The 24,629-nt window shown below is 45.2% G+C and overlaps 1 protein-coding gene across 4 annotated transcripts; it reads left to right on the top strand.

Annotated features, from left to right (window-relative positions):
- Positions 1 to 2,637: 2,637 nt before the first annotated feature.
- On the top strand, positions 2,638 to 20,323 carry LOC122160120 (putative neutral ceramidase C). Of its 4 annotated transcripts, XM_042818373.1 has the most exons (21): positions 2,638 to 2,764; positions 4,052 to 4,203; positions 7,860 to 7,972; positions 8,298 to 8,447; positions 9,000 to 9,176; positions 9,655 to 9,782; positions 10,336 to 10,413; positions 11,543 to 11,663; positions 12,530 to 12,655; positions 13,027 to 13,113; positions 13,658 to 13,762; positions 13,899 to 13,980; positions 14,442 to 14,557; positions 14,837 to 14,931; positions 15,265 to 15,304; positions 15,900 to 15,995; positions 16,571 to 16,666; positions 16,921 to 17,070; positions 18,019 to 18,078; positions 18,752 to 18,840; positions 20,110 to 20,323. In XM_042818373.1, exons 2-21 carry the CDS (start codon positions 4,056 to 4,058, stop codon positions 20,285 to 20,287), a joined length of 2,235 nt encoding a protein of 744 aa, XP_042674307.1. In that variant the 5' UTR covers positions 2,638 to 2,764; positions 4,052 to 4,055; the 3' UTR covers positions 20,288 to 20,323. The 4 variants fall into 4 exon arrangements, with proteins under 4 accessions (XP_042674307.1, XP_042674309.1, XP_042674308.1 ...); XM_042818375.1 differs by lacking the exon at positions 18,752 to 18,840; XM_042818374.1 differs by lacking the exon at positions 20,110 to 20,323 and having other exon boundaries at positions 4,052 to 4,185; positions 18,752 to 20,103.
- The last annotated feature ends 4,306 nt before the right edge of the window (positions 20,324 to 24,629 follow it).

The following is a 24,629-nucleotide window of genomic DNA, read 5'->3' as shown; positions in this document are numbered from 1 at the left end:
AACTAGTCTTATAGGCTTCAAGGAAAACAGAACGAGAAGAAGCTCAGAGGCAGTCACTGAGGTGGCATCTGATTCTACATATCACCATTTCCACGGTTTCTCCCACAGCCCAGCCCTTCACCTGATGGAGTTACCTGCTGCTGTCGGGGTGCTTTGGCTGGGAAATCAGGAGGGGAGATCTGCCTGGTGCTGCCTGATTCACCCTGCCTGTCTCTGCCAGAACCCTGAAGGATTTTGCTGATGGCTTTGCTCGGAAACCTTATCTGCTGTCATCAGGATCCATATAAAAGGGACTTTGGACATTCTGTATTAAATAAGCAGCATTATGCTAAAGGCTTCAGACCTGCGTTCCCTTCTCACAGTTGGGATCCCAAGCTTTGGTGAACATCTTGAGTCTGGACAAACAGCAAACTCTCACTGAGAGCTGATCCTTGTTCCAGGCCCCTGCTATAAACACCAGCTGTGCAAAACACAGCACGAACAGGTTTGAAAGGAAGTTTCCATTCTCTGAATGCCAAAGTCTGTGGTGTGTCACTGCTTCGGGGTACCTGCTGTGGCTTCCCCGGCCCCCAAATAATGCGGTGTTTATGCTGGTTCTTTCAGTGTCTGCAGAAATCCAGCCAGGTTTCAGAGTGGCACAACACATTCCAGCCTAAGGAAGAGAAGCCTGGGCAACGCCGTGCATTTTTTGGGGGAAAGGAAATGTCACTCTATTCATTCCCTGTCCATCCTTCTGACAGCGCCCTGCGGAGGCAAGCAGAAACTCACAGAATTGTGCAGCAGGTCTGACCTGTCCCCTGCTATGTGCATGCAGCTCCAGTCAGTCGTTATCTTCTCGGCTCATCTTGCTGTTGTTTAAATTCATCAAAATTAGGGCAAGTTCTGAGACAGTCTTTTGAGGATAGTGAAAGCCCAAGCCTCATCCAGCAGACAGAGACACCAGCCAGCAGTATTTTGCAAGAACAAATCAGTGGGCTTTCATCCCAAATGTGAGGCCGCTTTCCATACAAATTGAGGTTTTAATTGCAATGCAAATGAGTTGCCTTTTGGCTCTCATGCTGAGTCTCTTGGCCGAAACTCAGCTGGCTGTGCAAAAACAAGGCGGCAAGGTTGCTGTCCTGATGATGATGTTGGACAGAAAAGCAGATACCCTTTAGGGGTTTCTTTACTTTGCCCAGCACTTGCAACATTACCTCAAAGAGAGATTTTTAATTGGAATTTTTAACAGATGGAGCATTTTCTGTCCGTTAGGCTTGGGAATGTTGTGGTAAATTCTTAGTGGGGATAAACGGCTTCCCGGCTGGCCTCAGACACTGCGCACCTATGGGTTACCAAAATGAGTTGTTGCAAGGAGGGGTTTGGATGAATGTCTACCACATGCCAATGAGATGAGTCAGAATGAGAATTGAGAGAAGGAAAACAAAGGGGAAGAACAGAAAAATAAGCACTCTATTTAGTTAGTCTCTCTCTTTTGTGGTCTGCTCAAATTTGTATTTGCATTGGAGGAGCATCTAGAAAGCAAGGACAGATGGAAGTCCTCGGTGTCCCACCGGTACCTTTGCTTGTGTCTCCTCCATCAACTTTCCTGAGCACCGACACTGGAAGATAAGAATGGAAGGATTCAGGTTCAGGCGGTTCATGAAGACTATTGTGGCTCCTGTGGATTTGTAAGAGAAGAGCTGGAAGTCTCTGTCACAGGCTGCCTAAAAAAGCTGTGGTTTCCCCATCCCTGAATGAGCTTAAGGCCCATCCTCATGCAGTGAGGATGCCCACCACAGGGGATTGTCACTGGGTGGGCTTTAAGGTCCCTTGCAACCCAAGCAATTCTATGGTTCTATAAGACAAGCACACCATCACTACACCAGCTCTTGAAAAGTCAGTCTCACAGTGAAGAGCCAATACATCACCTTTGGAAAGAGTTCATGTTCTGCCAATGCCCCGCCTATTCCCATGGCATCCTGCCTCGCAGGCTGTTTGCCACCAACAGCAGGGCCAGCACGTTCCATTGGTATCACAGCAAGGAGATAACGTATCAAGAAATCTTACTTCTCCCCACCAGCCAGCCTGAAATCTGCTGAGACTTAGCAAAATACTGGAGGGAACCTTGAAATCCATGACTCAGGTTGCTGACGGGGATATTAACCCTTTGGATTAGGAGTATGATAGAAACAGGGATAAAAGTGGAAAACAGCATCTGCTTTGATGTTTGGAAGCTGAGTGGGATGGAAAAGGTATGTGGTTCCATCCTTAAATTCCCCAGTTAGTTGTAGGACCCTAGAAGGCCTTAGAAGAGTATATCCCTGTATTTGAGCTCATCCAGTGAAATCTGTCAAACATTGGGAGCAATCTTCCACAGGGACTAGGGATCACAGCAGGATCCTGCAGGCAGCTCAGGCAGTGATGAGGCAAAGAGGAGGGAACAGGCCTGCTGCTAAGTTCCTGGTGCACCAGAGGCGATCTATGCAATCCTAAAAAGGTTGTGTTGAAGAGACAGACACTGTTCATAACTTAAATGAATGGAAAAACTCTGCCTGCTTTTGCAGTAAAAGTTATTGATCTGTTTCCCCTTATCTTGCGTGGAGCCTGACTCACAGGGCTATAACAGCAATAATTTTCAAGTTGGACTTTTCAGCAGGTTTCAAGCAGGAAGATGTTTCTCCAACCCCTGGGACACGTGAGAGACCACAGGTACAGAGACAGAATTGAGCGTACCAAAGCCTCACAGCACCCAGAACACCAAAACCCTTGGAGGCTGTGCTGCAAGGTGAGTTTGTATGAGGTGTTGTTGAGATTCTGTGGTGCTATTTTTCACTTTTTACTATTACTCCAGCTATTTAATCACTTGGAGAAATGAATGTAATCCTATTGTGTGGATGTGTTTTGGGATGGCACGGCGATAACTATTACCCAGATAGGTTGTGATATGTGAGCTCCTAGTTTCTGTACTAAAATGCAAAGCCAAGAAAGGGGAAGGAAGGGAACACATAATACTATGTTTCTTACCACTAAAAGGTTTGTTAGGTGAAATTCAGCAATGATCACAGCTGCTTTATCTCTCTGTGGCAAAAGAAACTTATAGAGAGGTCATCTATAGCAGATTTGGGTGACTGGCTCATTGCCATGCTTCCGAGACCATAAATTTCCTCTCCAATTGTGGGTCCATCCTCCATGCTGAGACACAGCCGTAGGGGCAAAACATTGTCACTCAGGCTGGCGGTTCCCACATTGCATGGGGCCATCTCCAGGAAATTTGGGACCACCACCAAGAATGGAGATTCCCAAAGACCCTCAGAAATCTGCCCCTTTGGGCAGGTATGTGCATCAGACAAGGGCAGAAGCATATAAAGGAACAGGATTTGTGGCCATTTTGTGCACCTAAGTATGTTTGAAAATGCCCAGAGTTGTCTTAAAGGCTTATTTCTGCCTTGCACAGATGCTTCCAAGAAGGGCAAAAGACACATCCTAGATCCAAGTGCGACCTCCCACCCAGCAAGTCTGAAGATCTTGATGAAAATTCAGATGTCAGGGCAGGACAAATAGAAGATTTTTAACGTAGGAGGAAATGCAGCATTTTCTCATTGCCTTATTTTCAACATTTTTTCTTGTTAGTCTTTAAAATGAGATGGAGGAACAATGCTCAAAATGGGAGAAGCAAGGAGCTCTGCATAGCAGGAGAAAGGCTGGCATCTCTACAGTAGGGTCCTATCTAGGAGCACTGTCACAAGTACTACTTTTCCTATCCTGGAGAGAAATGCATTTGCACATGCAATGGAGATGTTTGTCTTGCCTCAAGTTTCCTAAATTAAACATTGTTGTGATGAAAATATTGTGCGCTCTGAGCACAAGCTGCAAAAATGCAGTGAGGCTTCAGGCATTTCCTTCGGCTGCTTGGCGAGTATACAGCCTGGCAAAATATCTGGGGTTTATTTGAAAGACTTGTTCAAGAGAGCATGCCAAGCATCCCTGTTCAGCGAGGGGATGTGCAGCGCACATCAGTGGCTCACTGCAGTGTCCTGTCTGCCATCCCACCAGCTCCTCTCTGCTCACACAGGGCCATGTGCAGACAGAGGAATAGACACCCCTACTCCAGCCTGGAGATTGTCCTCATCACTCTCCTGGTGTTGATGACAGCGGTGACCGTGGCACTCCTCGTCCTTCACTTTGTCACTGGGGAGAGCAGCAATGGCAAGTCGAGCTCTTTTGGTACAGCTCAAGAGGGTTTGCTGGGAAGGAGGGAGGATGCAGGAGGAAGTGGAGATGCACAGTTGTCAGATTTCTTTTTAAAGCAGAAACAGTGATATCCACACCACAATGAAACAGTAACATGGTGGTGTCTCATTTCCAAATCATTCGCAGCCTCGAGCCTTTACAAGCGCGCCCCTTATTTGCACTGGTCAATGATTTTTGCTTGAATCTGAATACCAGCCCCAGTTCTCCCCAGTTCTGCAGTGGTGTGTCATTTCATGTGCATGACACGTCCTGTGGCCATGCGTTCAGATCCCATCAGTCCATTCCTCCATGAAGCAGTTTGTTTTTTTGGAAAGCCTAAAACAGCACTAAAAAAAATTAGTCAAGTGATGAAGCACTTTACTGAAACCCAGAGAAGGAGAAATCTAAGGAGCAAGTCTGCACTCCTGGGCCATTTCCAGTTGCACAGAGCATGTTGTCTGTGAGCTGTGTGCCTGGACCTGCAATTTAAATTGATGGGATAACCACAGTGTTTGCAATACCATTATCAACCATTTTATGCCTCCAAGCCCACCACCAGACATGGGGCATTGGGTGGCAGGACCTACTCAAAGGAACCCTTAGATCACTTCTCATATGCCCCATTCTTACCCTCTGAAGAGATAAAATATTGGTAGGGGAGGTTTAAATGGTTTAATGGGAATCTTCTTCCTATATGCTGCTTCAAGCACAAGCAATAGCTGTCTGCTGCTCCTGTGGGCAGTCTGTGGCCAATAAGAGCATATCTTTTTTCCTCTGTTTTACATGACAGCCAAGGAAAGGGCATGGTGGGAAGACCAACTCCAGCAGGCCAGGAAGAGCAGATTAAGCACACACAAATATTTTCCCATGGTGTTATCTCAGCCTCCAGTGATTTGTGGCTGTGGGATTTCCTGAAGCACAGAGAATTTACTTACTTACTTATTAACTCTCACTGTTTTTTCTCCTGTGACGCTGTCCAGACACTTTGAGCATCAGGCAGATCCCTGGTCCATAGGCTTCCTAAGCTCCCAGGAATGTTTAGCAGGTTTCAGACACACTTTACAAAGGCTACATTAACTCTTATGATCTTAATTCTGCTTGTTCTTGTGGCCACTTATCTCACAGATTCACAGAATGGCTTGTCAGTGGTGTTGGAACTTGGTGATCCCTGAGGTCTCTTCCAACCTCACTGACATAGACAGGGTTCCAGCCACCAGATCAAGTACTGGATCAGGCTGCCCAGGGCCCCATCCAACCTGGCCTAAAACACCTCTGGTGACGGGGCATCCACAACCTCTCTGGGCAGCTGTTCCAGCACCTCACCACTCAGTAAAAAAACTTCTGCCTGACATCTAATCTAAATATTCCCTTCTTTAGTTTAAAACCATTCCCCCCTGCCCCATCACTATCTACCTGTGGAAAAAGTTGATTTCCCTCTTGTCTGTAATCTCTCTTTAAATATTGGAAGGCCATAATGAGGTCTTCCTGCAGCCTTCTCTTTTTCAGGCTGAACAATCCCAGCTCCTTCATCCTGTCTTCATATAAGAGGAACACTAGCCTTCTGAGCATCTTCATAGCCTTCCTCTTGACCCTCTCCAACAGCTCCACGTTTTTTCTATGTTGGGGGCCCAAGGCCTGGACAAAATACTCCAGATGAAGCCTCATGAGAGCAGGGTAGAAAGAGAATCACCTCCCTGTCCCTGCTGGTCCCCCCTCTTCTGATGGAGCCCAGGGTACCATTGGCCTTCTGAGCTGCAGGAGCACACTGCTGGCTCATGCTCAATTTGTCATCAACCAGAACCCCTAAGTCCTTCTCCGCAAGGCTGCTCTTAAGGAGTTCTTCTCCCAGTCTCTACATATCTGGGATTCCCCCTGAAACCAAGTGCAAAATGTTGCACTTCGCTTTGTTGAACCTCATGAGTTTCTCAAGGGCCCACCTTTGAATTTATTAAGGTCCCTCTGATAGCATTCATTCCTTCTGCTGTAATAACTGCACCATTCAGCTTGGTTTCATTGACAAACTTGCTGAAGAAACACTCAATCCCATCATCTACATAATTGATAAAGATGTCAAAGAGTACTGGTCTGAAGACAGCCCCCAGGGGGACACCGTTTATTACTGGTCTCAACCTGGATATAGAGCCATTGACCACCACCCTCTGGTTGTGACCTTCCATCTAATTCTTTATCCACTGAATTGTCCACCCTTCAAATCTCTCCACCTTAGAGATGAGGATGTGGTAGGGGACTATGCCAAAAGCCTTGCAGAAGTCCAGGCAGATGACATCAGTTGCTCTTCCCTTTGTCCACCGATGTTGTCACTCCGGAAGAAGAAGGCCACCAGATTGACCAGGCAGGATCTGCTCTTGGTGAAGCCATGCTGGCTGTCTCAGATCAGCTGCTCATCCCACATGTGCTTTAAGCATAGCTTCCAGGAGGATCCATTGCATGATCCTCCCAGGCAGAGGTGAGACTCCTCAGCTGTAGTTCCTCAGGTCTTCCTTTCTCCCCTTCTTAAAAATGGGAGTGATGTTTCCTTTTTTCCAGTCACCAGGGACTTCACCTGACAGGCACAACTTTTCAGATATGATGGATAGTGGCTTGGCGGCTACATTAGCCAGTTCCTTCAGTATTCTGGGATGCGTGTAATCCGGCCCCATAGCCCTGTAAATGTTCAGCCTCATGAGGCCTTCTCATGTCTGTTCTACCCTAACAGTGGAGGGAATTTTGCTCCCTCAGGCCCCACTGAGAGGGGCGCCTAGGGGAGCAAAATAGGGTCCCTATTATTATTTGCTCCCCTAGGCACCCCTCTCAGTGGGATATGAGAGACACAAGAAAGAAGCCTGGCTGACAGTGAAGGCTGGGGCAGAGAACTCATTGAGTACCTCAACCTTCTCCATATCTTTTGTAGCCAGTTGTCCTTTCTCATTTACTAAAGGAGCTACGCTCTCCTTGGCCTGTCTCTTCTGAATTCTGTACCTATAGAATCCCTTCTTGTTGTTTTTACCATCCCTCACCAAGTTCAGTTCCATTTGTGCCTTGGCTTTCCTGATCCCATCTCTGCGTGTCTGCACAGCATCCCCATATTCTTCCCAGGTGACATATCCTTGCTCTCACTGCCTGTACTTGCTCTTCTTTTCCCTCAGTTTGACCAGCAGCTCCTTGCCTAGCCAAGCCAGTTTCCTGCCTCCTCTGGCTGCTTTCTTATTCTGAGGGCTGGGGAATTCTTGCTTGTCTCAGAAATGCATCCTTGAAGACGAGCCAGTTTTGCACCACTCCTTTGTCTTTAAGGGCGATCCCATCCAACAATTCCTTAAACAAACTAAAGTTTGTTCTCCCAAAGTTCTGGGTCCTCAATCCACCTTTTGCCAGGGCCACATTCCTCAAGTTCATGAACTTGACCAGGGCATGGTCACTGCAGTCCAAGATGCCTCCCATCTTAATTTCTTTAATGATCTCCTCTGCATTGGTGAGTGCCAGGTCCAGCAGTGCTTCACCTCTAGTCCAACACCTGAAGTTGTTGTCAATGGATCCCATGGGACTCTGGATTTCTTGCAGCTTACTGTGCCATTTCCCCAGTAGATTTCTGAATGGTTGAAATCCACTATCTCCCATTCATTAAAATAAATTCCCTATCTATCTTATTATAGATTATGATAAACCATCGCCTACCCAGAAACCACCAACAACTGATGGCTCTGGAAACTACTTACTGGGTGTAGGTCGGGCAGACTGCACAGGGCCCGTAGCAGAAATTCCTCTGGTATGTATGGGGAATTGCTCAGAAGTTCAGTTAAATACTGATTTTTCATCATCCCTCAGTGTTGCGGTGGCCTTTTTTGTTGTTGTTGTTTGTTTGGGCTTTTTTTTTTTTTTTTTTTTTTCCCCCAGAACTTCTGCCTTACAATCTCTGTGTTTGCAAACAGTTGTCTTCATTAATCATTATGTGAATTGTTGTGTAATCAAAAGGCAAGATAGCTGCATCTCTGAGTTAAAAGATTTCTCTGATCTTCTGGAAAATATGCTTAGAAAAACATATGGAAATGGACACATCCCGTATTTTGTCTGGCGGAGCTCTTCCCTTCCAGATGGGCTATGCCAATCCAGACCAGGTGGGTGGCGGACTTCTCACACGCCTCTACAGCCGAGCCTTCATCGTCGCTGAGCCCAATGACTCCAGGAGAGTGGTGTTTGTCAGCACTGACATAGGGATGATGTCCCAGAGGCTGAGGCTGGAGGTATGTGGCTGGAAGTCTGCAAGGTCTGAGTGGCGGCAGGTGTTAGTGTTAATGCTGCAGACATTACAAAATGATAATGAATCTAGAAGCACCGTGACTGTTTGCTTGGGAATCTCTGTGCAGCACGATCTTGAGAGATGTCCTGTCTCTTCTGAAGAAGAGCTGCTGATTCCTGAGGCTTTTCTCAGCAGAAAAATTATCAAAAAATATATGTGACACTTGGTGCCTGAGTAAATCTGAGTTTCTAGCACCACAGAGGACGAAAGGAGATCCTTGAGACATGGAGACTCCATGAATGACTTAGTGTGGGCTGCAAGTTGGCCATAGAGGTCTTCACTTTTAGATATATTATTGTTTAATATATTATTATTTTAAGGCAGTTGTCAAGTCAACAACTACAACCTACTTGTTTGGCTACTGGTATAGGAGTATCAGGTGGAAAGTGAGGAGTGAGGAGCTGGTAGAGAGGCTGGGTTTACTGCAGGGCTTGATACAAATCCCCACAGCCCTTGAACATGAAAAAGGGTTTTAGGACCATTTCTTTTCCCTTAGGTGTTGAAGGAACTGAAGATCAAGTATGGCGAGCTGTACAGAAGGGACAACGTCATCCTGAGTGGCACCCACACGCACTCAGGGCCTGGTGGTTACTTCCAGTACACACTCTTCTGGATCACTAGCAGAGGGTTGATCAAACCAAACCTCAATGCTATAGTGAATGGCATTGTAAAGGTAGGGGTCACAGGAACTGGTGACATAAAAGTCCGTGAACACGGAAAAGGTGGGGGAGATGCTTTTGTGACCAACTCGCTGTGATGTTCATGGTAGCACCTCACAAGAATGCCGAGGATGCAGCACCTCTAAATCAAAGGAACCTCTAAATTACAGAACAGTTTTGGGTGGAGGGGGCCTTAAAAAACCTCCAGTTCCAACCACTGCCTTAAAATACACTCAGAAGTGGTTTTCTGCTTGCCAGTGAGATCAGGTCAGAAAACAAAAGACTTTTTTTAGAAAGAGGTGGTTATGGCTGATTTTGAAATGTTGCTTATAATTAGCTTCTAATTTTCTAAGATTTTCAGCTATTTAAGAAAAGCAAAGCAAACAAAGCCCCCAAAATCCCAAGAGAGTGTTAGAATAGGCAGGGGAGGAGTTCTCCAAATAATCTCATATATTTTTCACATTTGTGGTCTAATATCCTTCTGATTTTCAGAGCATTGATATAGCACATCAGAACATGAAGAGAGGAAGGCTTTTTTTAAACAGAGGCATGGTAGAAAACAGTCAAATCAACCGCAGCCCTTACTCGTATCTCCAGAATCCAGCATCTGAACGCAGCAGGTAAACTCACCTCAAAAATGAGAGAGACACTGTGTTGGGAGCCAGTTGTCTTTACAGCCAGCTTTTCCTGGTCATTTATAGGATGGTTCAAAAGTGGAGGCAAGTCCTCAGCAGAATGACACTGTCACCATCCTGGGTTGTCTGACATCTGCATTCCCAAAAAGGAGTTGTACATGCAGGCTTGGAAGTTGTGGTTCCTTCCAAGCATGTGAGGCATTGGCTAAAGATGTGACCTTCTGCATTATTAAAAACAACAGAAAAAGAATGTCCTTAGTAGACACTGTATGTCAGACAGCATTAAAATGCATGAGGCTGTATTTGAAGAGAGCTCCTCTCTCCATCACTAAAGGAAGCAGTGCCTGAGGTCAGCAATGACAATACTTCTTGCTTTATATTCACAGCTATTTTAGGATGGTCCTGTAAGGTATCACCATGTCCTGGTAATATCTGTAATATCCTCTTTGTTTTCTTGCACATTCCAGTGGAGATTTAACAACATGGAGTCTGACTTTGGCCCTGGTGCTAATGTGATTTCTCCACTTCATTGTCCCAGGTACTCAACCAACACAGATAAAGAAATGGTGATGCTGAAGCTGGTAGATGAGAATGGACATGACCTAGGACTCATCAGGTACTGGCTACTGAAGAAACACTCTTCTCTCCAAATTCACATAAACCAGAGAATATCAGGAGTGTGGTTCAGGGGTAGTTCTGTAGTTCTCTGCTTGCACAAGCCTTCCTGCTTTTCAGGAAGATCTACATGTCTTTCCTATATACCATTCTTCCCAGATGGTCAGTAGAGAGTCTCTGAGGGAAGAACAAGTTATGGTGAGAGTCCTTGAGGGTGTAAACCAGGTCAGTGTCTCTCATCTGCTCTGGAACTGCAATGGGCACTTCTCTGGTTATGGCTCCTACACTGTGGCTTGCAGAGGAGCCTGGAAAAGATGACCAGAGTTGGCCTGCCCTGATAGGGGTGCAAAAACCTCCTACCTGCTGGGTGTTGGATGTTTAAGGCTCGTCCATCTCAACAGTGTAGAACAGGGGATGAAGATCACACTGCCAGCCCTTGAGGCTCATTCAGCACCCTATATTTCACTCAAAGCATGCTGTTCCTGGTGCTGGGTGCCTGGTGCCCTTTTTATGACAGCCATCCTATCAGCACATGCCCTTGGCTGCTCGAAGTTCAGAGCTCAAGGCTGGGCCAATGAAGTCAAAGGCAGTCCTGAAGCCAATGGTGTGATTTCTCCACTCAGAAACCAGAACGGAGTCTGACTGCATTAGGAGCATTTTCCTCTGTGATTTTCCCCATACTCGTGTCACAGTCAGTGTGGTGAGAAAAAAACAAGCCTCAGCAGTTTTATGATATGGTCTTGTCCCACTGGCTGTCATGCATAATCATTAAACATGTGCTGTTTGACAGCCTCTGCCCAGTGAGAATTGAGCAATCTGCTGAAAACGCAGTTTTATCCATGGAGGGAGGGTCCTTTCGAGCTGCGGTGAACCTTGGAGCTCATTTGGGGTTCAATTAACTCTCAGTGGCCCTGGTGATTACTCTGCCATCTGCACACTCATGATCTGGCTCTTTGTGAGTCCTGTTCATGATGGGAGAAGATGTAAATAGCTCTGCCCTTGTTAATCCAGCCCTGGGCACTGGTGGTCTGGCTTTTTATTTCCCCGTAGAAAATTCTCATAAGTCAATTGCACATATTTAGGTAGATGCATTTAAATAAAGGATTTCCTTATGTATGTCTTCTCTTCAGCTGGTTTGCTGTGCATCCTGTCAGCATGAACAACACCAACCATCTTGTCAACAGCGACAACATGGGCTATGCATCTCTCCTGTTTGAGCAGGAGAAGAACAAGGGTGTGCTTCCTGGAGAGGTGGGAGCATTTTCAGATGATTGAAAATAATGGGGAAAAATAGTGCAATGGGGTGGAAGGGTGATACTTACCATGGTCCACAGCAGGCTCCTTTGAATGGTGAAATAGGACAGTAGGGTAAATGCAGCAAAAGGAGGCTGAAGATGCATCCTTTGATCTATTTACTACTGGAAACGCTGGAAAACACCAGAAAGGCAAGCGTGGGATAGTAGATGCCGTACACTGTACATGTAGTGTAGGATCAAACCTCTGGTTACTTGTTTCCTGTGGCTTCCAGCTGGTTCTGTCTCCTGGTTTTCATATGTCCACATGCAAACACAGCTCCTTTAGAAAGTATTATTTCCCTTGACATAGTGCATGGTTATGGATGCAAGTTGGTGCAAGCTTACATGCACACAAGGCTGTATGTGTGGACATGTTTGCAGGACTTGCCATTCAGCTGTATGGTTGGCTGGACAGTTTTGTCTAGCAGTCTCACAAATAACTAAAGAGGTGATAAGTTAAGAAAATAGATGCTGTTGACACATGCCATCTCCAGAAGGGGGGAAACAAGAAGATGAGCTGAGAGCTGAGTTCAGCCACACTTGGTGTGCACCCAGCCTTGCTGCTCTCGACGTTTTACCTCCTGCACCCGTACCCATTGGCTCTCACCCTATAAATCTGTCATGGTGAAAGCCTAGCAGAATGAAAACCTGGATGAGATTGCTGCAATGAGCGTGATCAGTAACACACAGAGCTGGGGATGCAGGGCCACATGGAAGGAAGAGTTAAATTGCACGCTTGCAGCCCCAAAAGAAAGAATGCAGGCAATGTCTGCAATCACTGCAAGTCAGTAAAACCCATCTGACAATATCTCTGTTTTACAGGGCTCTTTTGTTGCTGCCTTTGCATCCTCCAACCTGGGGGATGTGTCTCCCAACACCAAAGGTCCATTCTGCATAAACACAGGGGAATCGTGTGATAACCCACAGAGCACCTGTCCTGTTGGGGGGGTATGTATGGATTGCTTGATCCACATAAATTATGACAAAAAAGAAAGCTTGAACTGGAACTGCACATGCAGCACTGTGTGGTGTTTTCCTACAATTCTGCATGTAAAGAGCCCCTTTGAGACTGCTCTGGGCACCCCTTCAATAAACATAACATGTGTTGTCCTCCCTATTTTCTGGCCAGGCAGCCCAGATCCAAATGTGTCATGCTGTGAATTTGCAGTAGTGCTGTAACCCAATTTCCTACGTTTTAGGTGGCTAACAAGAAGCTATTAATTCCCATGTGAAGAAAATCACTTTTGCCTTCACCCGCTTGGCAGCAAAATGCCCTCCATATTAACGGGCCACTATCATTTAAGCACATTTCTTAACAGGCATCAATGTGTATGGCCATGGGACCTGGCACTGACATGTTCGACAGCACAAGAATTATTGCACAAAATATCTACTTGAAAGCAAAGGTGAGTGATGTTTTGCTTTACAAATGTGCCCGAGTGCTCTTATTACAGAAACAAATGTGCATTAGTCTGGGCAAATTTCTTGCACTTGCTCTTTCTTTTAGATTTCTACAAAATCCATGTTAGTATACTTAAAGAAAATTTCCCTATTATTCAAAAAGTGCACATATCTATTTAGATGTTTGGTCATAGGCCTTGCAATTTGCAAATGTTTTTCTGAGATCTTAATCTCTTCCTTGCTGCTGCACAATGCGGGTGTTGCTCCCTTACAGTTGTTCCTCCAAGTGCATGCAGCTCAGAGAGATCAGGTGGGAAAACCAGAGATGTTGGAGACTCCTGAAGAGCTCCAGGACACCATCACATGCCACTTACTGGCATCACTGGAATATGTCAGGGAGTGGAGATACGACTCTTCTAGATGAAGCTCAGAAGGGCTGGATGCCCGATTTATCCTTCCTCAAGGAATTCTGCCTATTCATCAGGCCTCCCACTCCAGCAGGCCCTGCACTGTGTCCTGCTTGGAGTGCTGACTTGTTATGTCCTCTAGGAGCTGTACACCAGTGCTACCCAGGAGCTCACTGGGCCGCTGCTCTCCGCTCACCAGTGGGTCAACATGAGCGATGTCCAGGTGCGGCTCAATGCCACGCACATGGTAAGAAGGTTTGAGCTCTCACAGTGTGATGAGACAGACTGGAGGGAAGTGGCATTAAAATCTCTTTCTTGTGTTTTGTTTTGTTTTGTTTTGTTTTGTTTTGTTTTGTTTTGTTTTCCCCTCTCTTCTGATTAAGGTTAAAACATGCAAACCAGCCTTGGGACATAGTTTTGCTGCAGGGACCATAGATGGAGTGGGGGCTTTCAACTTCACACAAGGTGATCTGGGGAGTGGGTTTCAATGTGGCTTTATGCACATAAAAGAGGAGGAGGTGGGGCATGTCCCATTTGGATTCAAATCCTACTATTTCTTTAGAAAACATCAACAGCACATTGAGCCAATTCCACTAAGTGGTGCTTTGAGGAAGGTGTGGCCTTAAAGCCCATGCAAGCTTGTCTGTGCTCATTAGAGAGATCCTGGAGAAGGATGTGGCCCTGCCCTGCAGGAAGGGGAGCTCTGAACATGGAATGGGGAGGAAGAAGATCTGCTTCAGGGCAGTCTTCCCATTTTTTCTCATTGCCCTAATGCACAGCTGGCATTTCAAACCACCCCAGAAAAGGAAATGGTTGGAAACAGCTGACTTGGCACAAGGAAGGGGTGGGCAATGAATGAGGCTTCTGTCTGCCAGCTCCTGCAGAGGCTGTGCAGCAGTAGTGTTGAAGAGATGTTTTTCCTCCAGGCTCAGTAGAAGGGGACCCGTTTTGGGACAACATCCGAGACCAGCTCCTGGGAGAGCCATCCAATGAAACAAAGGCTTGCCACCAACCAAAGCCGGTTCTCTTTAGCACCGGGGAGGTAAGAACAGAGCAGTATATGTGCTCTGAGCCTGCCATATTGGGTGGGATTCTGCATTTCGTTTTTCAGAGCCACGTAACTCTCAAGTTCTTGTTTTCAATTTCTTTTTGGCAGACATTCATTTTTTTTTAAATGCTTTTTTTTTAAAGCTGAAATGCTGCTCAGTGGTGTTCAAGAATGGTGTTGTCTGTGCAATGGGGTGGCTTGAAGCCAGGGCTAGATTGGTTTTTTTTTGCTACTTTTCCATAAAAGTCATATCAACTTATTTTTCTGTCTCAGATGACTTGGCCTCACCCCTGGCACCCTGACATTGTAGATGTTCAGATTGCTACTATTGGGTCATTGGCAATTGTTGCTGTTCCTGGAGAGTTCACGTACGTATTTCTTGCTCCACTTATCACAGCTGAGAGCATTGCTATTGTAGAAAAGGAGAGCAGGCTAAAAATTGTCCCACATATACGCAATAGCTCTGCAGGCTCCACATATGTATATCCACTGCACTGAGTTGCCTGTATGCTGTCTTCTCTGGTTCCTTGGAGATTCCCATTCTCTTCTCCATTGTATAAATGAATGAGATGGAAATGAACGTGCTCAATGAGCTTCTTGTGGCCTCTCCTCTGTCCTGCTGTGCTGTGTGGTGAACAAGTGACTCCTGCTTAAGTCTCCTCGGTTTCTGTAGGCTGACATTTTTCCCTTAACATCCCTAGGACCATGTCGGGACGCAGGCTGCGGGAAGCTGTTAAAAGCGTGAGTTGTCAAAGACGAGACTTCCTGATGGGGCACTGCACCTGGAACTTCACATTTCTGGATCCTTCTGATCTTTCCCTCGTCCCCTCCCAGCTCATGCCTTACAGAGCTCTCCTTCTCATGGTTCCTTCACACTCATATTGTGTGCACTTACTGATATACAAGAGAAACAAACATGCTCCCCAAGAGGCAAACTAATTAGATTTCAATCCATTAAGGTAGCTTTTTGTGGTGGATACATCTCATTCTCAATTTTGGTCTGAATACTTAATTTTGCCTACTGCTCCCACAACACATTGAGGCTATCTCACACTGTTACATTGCCAAGGTATTTAGGAGAATACAGATATCTGACTTCACAACACCCTTAAACTAATTGTATTCACTGGAGCATGAGGTCATTTTTCCTCTCTTTGTGTAGAAAGTGAAAAAGAATCATTAATACACTTGCAGTATGGCTTTCATGAACATCCAGCCCCATACCCACTGTAACTTTGTAATCTGCCCTGGTAAATAATAACATTACAATATAATAACATGACCATGCATTAAGAAGTTGATAAAAGATGAGTGATTTATTTATTTCCCTTCTTAGGAATTTGGCTCTTACGGTACAGTAGGAATGGATGTTGTAATTGCGGGTCTGTGTAATGTCTACACGCATTACATTACCACCTATGAAGAATACCAGGTAACTGATTCAGATTTTCCTATATGGGATAATAATTCATGTGAAATTATGCACACATAGAGTACTTTTCCTTTGCTACGAAAAACTGAGGATTCTGCAGCCACAATCCCAACACAACCTTGTTTATTTTGGACTAGTCAAGATGGTGCAAGTGCCAAAGTGCAGACCATTTCCAAGATTCTGGAAACTGACCTGGGAGGAGATGTAGGGAGACCTGGGATTGTCCAAACCAAAGAGTAAGAGGCAAAAAATTATAAGGCTTTGAGAGAGTGAAAGAGCTATGAAAAACAGAAGAGTAACAGCTGGTTCTCCCTGTTTGTGATGGATAGGAGAAAGAAGAATAACCTGAAGTCACAGCAGAAATACCTGGGCTAGCAGTGGGACTGTCCCCTAGCAATAAGGTGATTGAGATGCAGGAAACCAACTATTTAAATAAGGATTATAAATTAAATATTAATCATTAAATAAGACCTTGCAGGTACAGTACTGTTCTTGTCTTGGTGCAGCTGGATGAGACACACACACTGTTCAAGAGTCCTTTCAGCCCCCCCTTTTCCAACTTTGTCCTTTCCTAGGTTCAACGATACGAGGCGGCATCGACTATTTATGGACCACACACCCTTTCTGCTTACATCCAGTTGTACAGAGGAATTGCAAGGGCTATTGCTACGGTAATCAATATTTTCTATATGCCATATGCTTGGATATGTATTTGGATAAGGAACCAGAGCACTGATGTGATTCATAATCCTCAAATGAGGAGCTACGAGATATGGTTTAGTGGCTTGCGGTAGCAAGGGTGATAGGAGGACAGTTGGACTGGATGGTATCGTAGGTCCTTTCCAAGCTTGGGATTCTATGATTCTATAATGGAGAGAGTGGCTATATGGACTGACGTATAATGAACACATCTTCCCTCCCACAGAACACAGTGCAGGACTTGCCAAGTGGTCCTGAGCCCCCATTTTTCAACATAACCAGCCTGACCTTGGTGCCTGCTGTCACTCCCGATAGAGCACCAGTGAATAAGACATTTGGGGATGTGCTTCAAGAAGTGAACGCACAGTATCGAGTGGTGAGAACTTCAAGCATTTGCTAAAACCCGTTTAGAAAATAATCTTTAAATGCTTAATTATCTTGCTAAAGTGCCTGAATTTTCTAAACTGTGTGGTGATCTCAAACCTAAAAGACATCATTGCTCTTTTTGGGCACGAGTGAAAAGGCAGATTTTAGCTGTACCCATCCATGCACGTGTCATGCACTTCGTTTTTGTATCTTCCACATGTGCACAAGGTCAGAGAGCGCTCTGGAATTCTAAAAGCTCCTTCAAAATGCCTCCTTTCTTCCTTATTTCTGGTAACGAATCAAACTTACCCCTTGACCATGAAGTTTTATTTCCGCTAGCAATTTTCCAAAGCAGCAGTACTCTTCAGATCAGAGTAGCAGAGGAGAGACAGAGTTTTCATACCAATGTAATTGTACTGAATATGGTTAAAATTAAGGAAAAATTAAGTCGTTATGATAATCAACATGAAGAACATTCTCCCTTCTGCTTCTACGTAAAGTAACTGTTGATAATGAAGTGGTCAAATACTGTACAGTGATTTCTTTACAAGCAGAAATCAGGACGCCTTTGATGTTTCTGGGGTGGAATGTTAATGAAATAAAAATGTTAGAAAGGGTTGAGTTCTCAATACCTAAAATGTAGATAAGGAGTTCAGAGCAAGAGCTTTCATTTCATTGCAGTGTCCAGCAGTAAGACAGGAAGAAGGCAGGGAGTTATTCTTAAAATCTGACCTATTTCCTACTGTCTTTTACAAAGAAATTGTACATGCTGTGATGTTTGTCCAACAACCAGGAAAGGGGAAGGCACGGAATGCCAGTTCACGATATAAACTGTTCACTGCTATTGCAACAAGTGAAATTATTTTAAGACAACAAACAAAACACTCTTAAGACATCTTCAAAGGATGTTATTAATGTGCTGCTCAGACTTTAACATAAATTTCAATTTCCCCCTCAGGGAGAAGTTGCTGCAGTAACTTTTGTAGGTGCAAACCCCAGGAACTCTGCAGAGAACACGGTAAATATAACACAGAAATGTTGGAGCTGGAGATGCTAAGGATTAGTTAACGTTTAGTTAGTGCATCTGCCCTATGCATTTAACTCACTGATGTTCTTGTTTCGAAAGGAGTAAGATCATGTGCTTCCAGTGCTTTTTGTTTCACTGCAAGTTCAGAAGACAGTTTTTCCTTTAGGGATTTCCCTTGAGAGTTCACTCCAACAGAATATTTTTGGATTAAAGTCCTTATTTTGGACTTCTGTCTGTTAGAGACCATGTTGGCTTGTATTTGACATATTAGATATGAAACCCACACTCAAGGTCATATACAAATCATCCATGATCTATTCACACTATTGAAGTTGAAGGTACTTATGCCATGCAACAGTCCAGTATAAAATGCCCTCCAGCTGGAGCAAGAGTGGACTCTAGTCTCCATCTTATCTGCTCAGTGCATCCATTTAATTAGCTAAAGAAAATCTGAAATGTAAATAATTCACTCCATCAGTCATCTAAGACAGAAACTGGTCGCAAATAACTTGCCTGTGCAATGGTCAAGTACTTTACATATTCCCTACTTCATTTGTAAGTTTAAGTTCAGAAGCATAGTGCCTTCTCCACTTGAAATGACACAGAAGTGTAGGGACTTGCCTGTTCACTCAGCCTCTGGCCAATTCTCTTGTTTTTATTCCAGACTGAACACAACTTTCTCACTGTGGAGAGATACATGAATGTTACAGGGAGCTGGCAGGTGGTACAGAACGATGCCTCCTGGGACACCAGGTCTGTGTCCCTAACACTGCTTCGCAGTCTCTGCATGGGCTTTGAGTTTAATCCAACCTTAGGTTGGTCTTGTTCCTTCAGACAGTGCTCTTTGGGAATACATCAGTCCACATTCGTTTGGTTAACGTGTCCAGAACAAAACATTCAGCCTTCCCCTTGGTATATCTTCTGCAATGAAAGCTTATAAATTTGAGAGTGGTATACTGAAGAGTAAGAATTGGAGCAGGATCAGTGTTCAATTTGTTCACAGCCTACATCCATCCATCTTTAGTATTGTGCTAATGGATAGCATACCAAATAAGAGGCCCAGACAACAGTAAAGCTTTTATAGAAGACTGTCTGGTTTGTTGTACATCATAGAGCAGAAACAGATATCAATTTTAAAAGTCTATAAGAAAAGAAAATCAAGGTTGGAGATGTCAATCATGAGGAAAAACAGCCATTATGCAGCAAAGTTGATGTCACCTTTCAAAGCTATCCTAGAAGCCAGTATACAAAGTACAAATGTCAAGGGAGTCTTTGGTCAAACTTTTCATTTTGAAGTTACTCTCCTGCTACAATAAACCCAGGCATTTGCCAATCTTCCCCTGCACCTGTAAGAACACACGCACCAACCAATAAGAAGGTGGAAAACATCCATATTGAGATCTTCTGGCATTGCGACGTCCCACCGCATATAACATCAGGCATCAGAGAGAGTGTTCTAACGCTCAATGTGTTCTGGACTTGCTGGGCTGTGTCTTGGTGTTCACAACAGTGGAGCATCAGACCAGACCCCACATCTGCAGTGTGGGCAGTTATCGCTGCCCTGGCACTGCTCAGGAGGATGGGCAGCAATTTGCCTGGCCCTGCCTTTTGTTGAAGGCAGACAACAGAGATAAATGGTGGCCAGATCGCGACGAGCTCATCTGCCCAAAGTTCTTCCCAGGTGAGATCTAGGCTGAATTCTAGTTCCTGGGTCCCAGGGGTGTTGGTCCTGGTTCAGAGTCTGCTGAGTGGGACAGAGAGAGGGTGGTGGCACAGGTCCATCAGCACAGGTCCATCACAGCAGCGTTTTGTGGCCATGGCATTACACACAGCCAAACATTTTCTAAAAACTTGTCAACCCTGTAGAGCTTGGGATTGGCTTTCTGGTTGCTGCTCTGATAGCCTAAATATATGAGCAAAAGGGTAATAGTAGCTCTTAAAATATACTTAGCTGGAACACATTCATCTTATGTTAAAGCAAATGTATTTTCGTGCTGATTCCAGTTTGGTCTTGCCCTCTAGATTTTACTGGACCAAAGGGTCGTCTGGCCAGAGCAATGTGACAATTGAATGGCACATCCCTAGCAGCACAGAGCCTGGCATCTACAGGATCCAGTACTTCGGGCACTACAGGAGGCTGCTCAAGCAGTTCTATCCTTTTGAAGGCACATCTGCAGCATTTGAAATTACAAACCTGTAGCCAACTGTTCTCATTAAAGGAATTGTTGCCTCTAAACAGTAGATTTGATACCCGTGATGTTCAAATGAACACCTGGGAGGTTTTCTGTGGCATTTTTCCTCTGTAGGAAAAATGTTGTTGTTGCTTATGTGCTTCTCGTTGTCCTTTGCTATGCAAAGCTCAGCTTTTTGCAAAGTTTTGACTTTTACCTGCAATTCAGCCTCATTAGTTTGATATATTTTCATTCAAATAGCACCTGTCCCAGATGAATCTCACTGATTCTTATTGTACTAAAAAATGAACTGTTTTTCTTTACTCACTAAATAAATGCTTATTGATCGTGAATAGGTTCTCAGAGAGAACTAGTGAACGATGAGACCTAATCCAGACAATAACATAGTCCATAAAATTGAGCCCAGTCCATATAGCTGGGAAGAACTGCTGAATTCATAAGACATCAGAAAAGAAGATGTCTCAGTTTCAGCTGGGACAGGATTAGGACAACTGACTTAAATTGGCCAAAGGGATACATAAATGGTATTCCACACCATTACGACATCATACAGGAAGAGATTTGAAGGGGGTGGGAGTTCACCTCTCTCTCTCCCGCTTCTCAGAGCCCAGTTGGGCACTGTTTGTCAAGTGGTGAGCAATTGCTTGCGCATCACTTGTTATATGCATTCGCATACATACATTTGTCACAACTATTATCCTTTTCCCTAGTAGATAGTTTTATCTCAACTCACAAGTTGTGCTTTGTTTTCGGATTCTCTCCCCAACCCACTGGGAAGGGGTTAGTGGGCGAGTGGCTGTGTGGTGCTGAGCCATCTGTCTGGTTGAGCCACTGCAGTCATTTTGGCACACAGCACAGAGCTTGAAGGGTTGAAATAACAGCAGATCTGACCTGACCATATTAACACAGGGTGCTGTGCTAGTTTGATAATTGCTGGTCACAGTGTTAATTTGGAGCTTTTTGAGAATCTTCTCATGGAAATATATTGTGTAGCACCTTGCTTGCTGTTTATTTTCCCTTCTGCATCGTTTGTCAGCTCTGGGGATGGGATTGAGGAACACTCTGTGGTCTTGGCTTACATCATGATAAAAATAGCTGCTGAGAAACTCATCAGAGAATCATAGAATTGCTCAGGTTGGAAAAGACCTTAATGATCATCAAGTCCAACCGCAACCTAACCAGACTACCCAACTCTAACAACCCACCGCTAAATCATGTCCCTGAGCACCACATCTAAACAGTTTTTAAAACACATTCAGGGATCAGGAGCCCATTCCAGTGCTTAACAACCCTTTCTGTAAAGAAGTTTTTCCCGATACCCAACCCGAACTTACTCTGGTGAAACTTAAGGGCATTTCCCCTCGTCCTGTCACCTGTCACCAATGACAAGGGACCAACCCCGCTCTCGCTGTAAGCCCCTTTCAGATATTGGAAGAGAGCAGTAAGGTCTCCCCTCAGCCTCCTTTTCCCCAGACTAAACAGCCCCAGTTCCTTCAGTCTCTCCTCCTAGGCCATTTTCTCCAAGACCTTCCCCAGCCTTGTTGCCTTTCTTTGGACCTGCTCCAGCACCTCCAGGTCCTTTCTGTACTGAGGTGCCCAAAACTGAACACAATACTGGAGATGAGGCCCCACCAGTGCTGAGCACAGGGGCAGGATGACTTCCCTAGTCCTGTTCACGACTCCATTCCTGATCCAAGCCAGGATGCCATTGGCCTTTCTTGGCCACCTGGGCACATTGCTGGCTCATATTCAGCGAACTGTCCATCAGAACACCAAGGTCCCTTTCCATCAGGCAGCTTTCCAGCTGCTTCTCTCCAAGCTTGTAGGGTTGCGTGGGGTTGTTGCGATCGAAATGTAGGACCCAACACTTGGCGCTATTGAAATTCATGCAGTTAACCTTGGCCCACTGATCCAGTCTATCCAGTTCCCTCTGTACTGCCTTTCTCTCCTCAGGCAGATCAACACTCCTTCCCAACTTGGTGTTGTCTGCAAACCTACTGAGGATGCACCCAATCCCCTCATCAAGATCATTAATAAAGATGTTGAATAGAAGCAGCCTCAGTATTGAGCCCTGGGGGCCACCACTCGTGACCGGCCACCAACTGGGTTTAACTCCATTGACTGCAACTCTTTGGGCCTAGCCATCCAGCCAGTGTTTCACCCAGTGGAGCATATGCCCATCCAAACCATGGGCAGCCAGCTTCTCCATTGAGGATGCTGTGGGGGACAGTGTCAAAGGCTTTACTGAAGTTCAGGTAGACTACATTGACAGCCTTACCTTCATCCACTACACAGGTCACCTTGTCACAGAATGAAATCGGGTTTGTCAGACAGGATCTACCATTCATAAACCCATGCTGACTGGGCCTGAACCCCTGGTTGACCTTTAACTGGTCCATGATGGCTCCCAAGATTATCTGTTCCATAAACTTCCTCAGCACCGAGGTGAGACTGATAGGTCTGTAGCTACCAGGATCTTCTTTCTGGCCCTTTCTGAAGATGGGCATCACATTTGCCAGTCTCCAGTCCACCAGAACATCCCCAGTTAGCCAGGACTGTTGAAGGATGATGGAGAGTCTTGGCAACCAGAGCTTGGCAACCACATCCACCAACTCCCCCAGCACTCTAGGGTGCAGAACATCTGGCCCCATCTGGACTTGTGAGTGTCCAGCTTTTGGAGCAGGTCCAAAACCATTTCAACATAGATTATGCAGGGTATAACGTGTGTGTACTCAGCACTGCAGTCACCTTTGGGTTTCAGAAACCACTTTGTGGAGGCTATTAGTTATTGGACACTTTGCTTTGTCTCCTTGGGGAGCCCAGCTATAAGGAGATAAGGAAGTACATTTTCCAGCAGTTCCTCAGCATCCCTTTCTCTTTCATTTTCCTCCTTTCCCTAGATTAGTTACAATAGCTCTTGAGAATTTTGAATATCTGTGGGATGTTCAAATTAGCATGCTCCTATTGCAATGTGTTGTGAATGTGTTTCAGGTTATGTTTAAGTTTAAACAAGTATTTAAAAATAACCCAGAGATCTCTGCCCTGACACAGGATAGATCTGAGTGGCTGGGGTGGTATGAGCAGGTGCGTAGAGCAATGAACACAGCCAGAGGTTTGAAACTTCACTCTGAACAGCTGCAGAATCATGAAAAACTAGTGGAATATTTGGAAAAGGACTGCCATCACCCTGGCAATCCTAAGGAGACATAAATCACTGCAGCATGCTGGGACCTGGCCCATGCCTACCGAGCTCAGCATCCTCAAGGGGAAGAAAATAATTCAAAACATTCTGAAAACCAGTTTTGCCATAAAGCAAAGTAAGGTCAAGGAACCTGCACAGGAGATCCAGTTCTTAGGAACAAAATGGCAAGATGGATGTTTTCAAACCCTCAAAGATGTGATCAATAAAATAACTGCTATGTCCCCACCAAGTAACAAAAAAGAACACTCCAGGGGAGACTTGAGGTAAGCCCCTGTGGTTTTGGAGCCAGAGATACATAGGATGTGAGGCCCACTATATTGCAATTGAAAAGCAGATTAATATCTGCAGCATATGAAGTGTCCAAGCAGCTTGGAAATGTCTGGTACTGAAGCACAACTCCTCTTGACACCCTGACTGGCTGTGCTGGGCTGGATGTTTGAAGGAAGTGTCCCTTCCGCACATCATGCTGCTGATGCTAAGTGGAGTAAATGGGTCACACCCCTCACACAGTGGGCTCAAACAGGGAATCCCATAGTTGTCCAGGAATCTTAGAATCTTAAGGACTGGCCCAAAGGCAAAGATTTTGGAATATCACCAGAAGAGAAGGTGATGTGCTGAAGAGTCTCCGTTGTATAACAAACTGCCAGAAAAAAAGAGATCTGGGCATTCAGGTTGTAAAAGTACATCATGTAGGTGCTCACGTACACGAGTCGTGCAACTGAAGGACATCAAAACAGCCAGCAGGTGGATTGGGCCACTAGGATTGAGACAGCTCAGGTAGAACTGGAGAGGCAAAATAAGGGTGAATTATTTCTAGCTTGGTGGGCCCATGTCACACCAGGCCACCAAGGAAGAGCTGCAACGTATAGATGGCTTGGAAATGAGGGGTGGACATGACTATGGATGCTGTGGCACACTGTATCTGTGAATGTGAAACATGGGCTGCAAGGTAATAAAACCTCTTTGGTATGGAGGACAACAACTGAAATACAAGTATGAAGATGCATGGCAGTTAGGGATCACAGTCCCACAAACACACCATGGCAAACGCTGTGTGCTACAATGGTGGAAGCAACCACTGGCTGGCTTGAAACAAATCCCATGCCACCACCTGAAATGCTACCCTGGGTCTTGAAAGTAAGTCTTGT

Source organism: Centrocercus urophasianus, unplaced genomic scaffold (assembly GCF_019232065.1).
Source record: "Centrocercus urophasianus isolate 14NV4802_14NV808 unplaced genomic scaffold, USGS_Curo_1.0 seq_17, whole genome shotgun sequence".
NCBI lineage: Eukaryota > Metazoa > Chordata > Aves > Galliformes > Phasianidae > Centrocercus > Centrocercus urophasianus.
The sequence above is the reverse complement of the archived record's forward strand: the minus strand, read 5'-3'. Positions and strand labels throughout refer to the sequence as shown.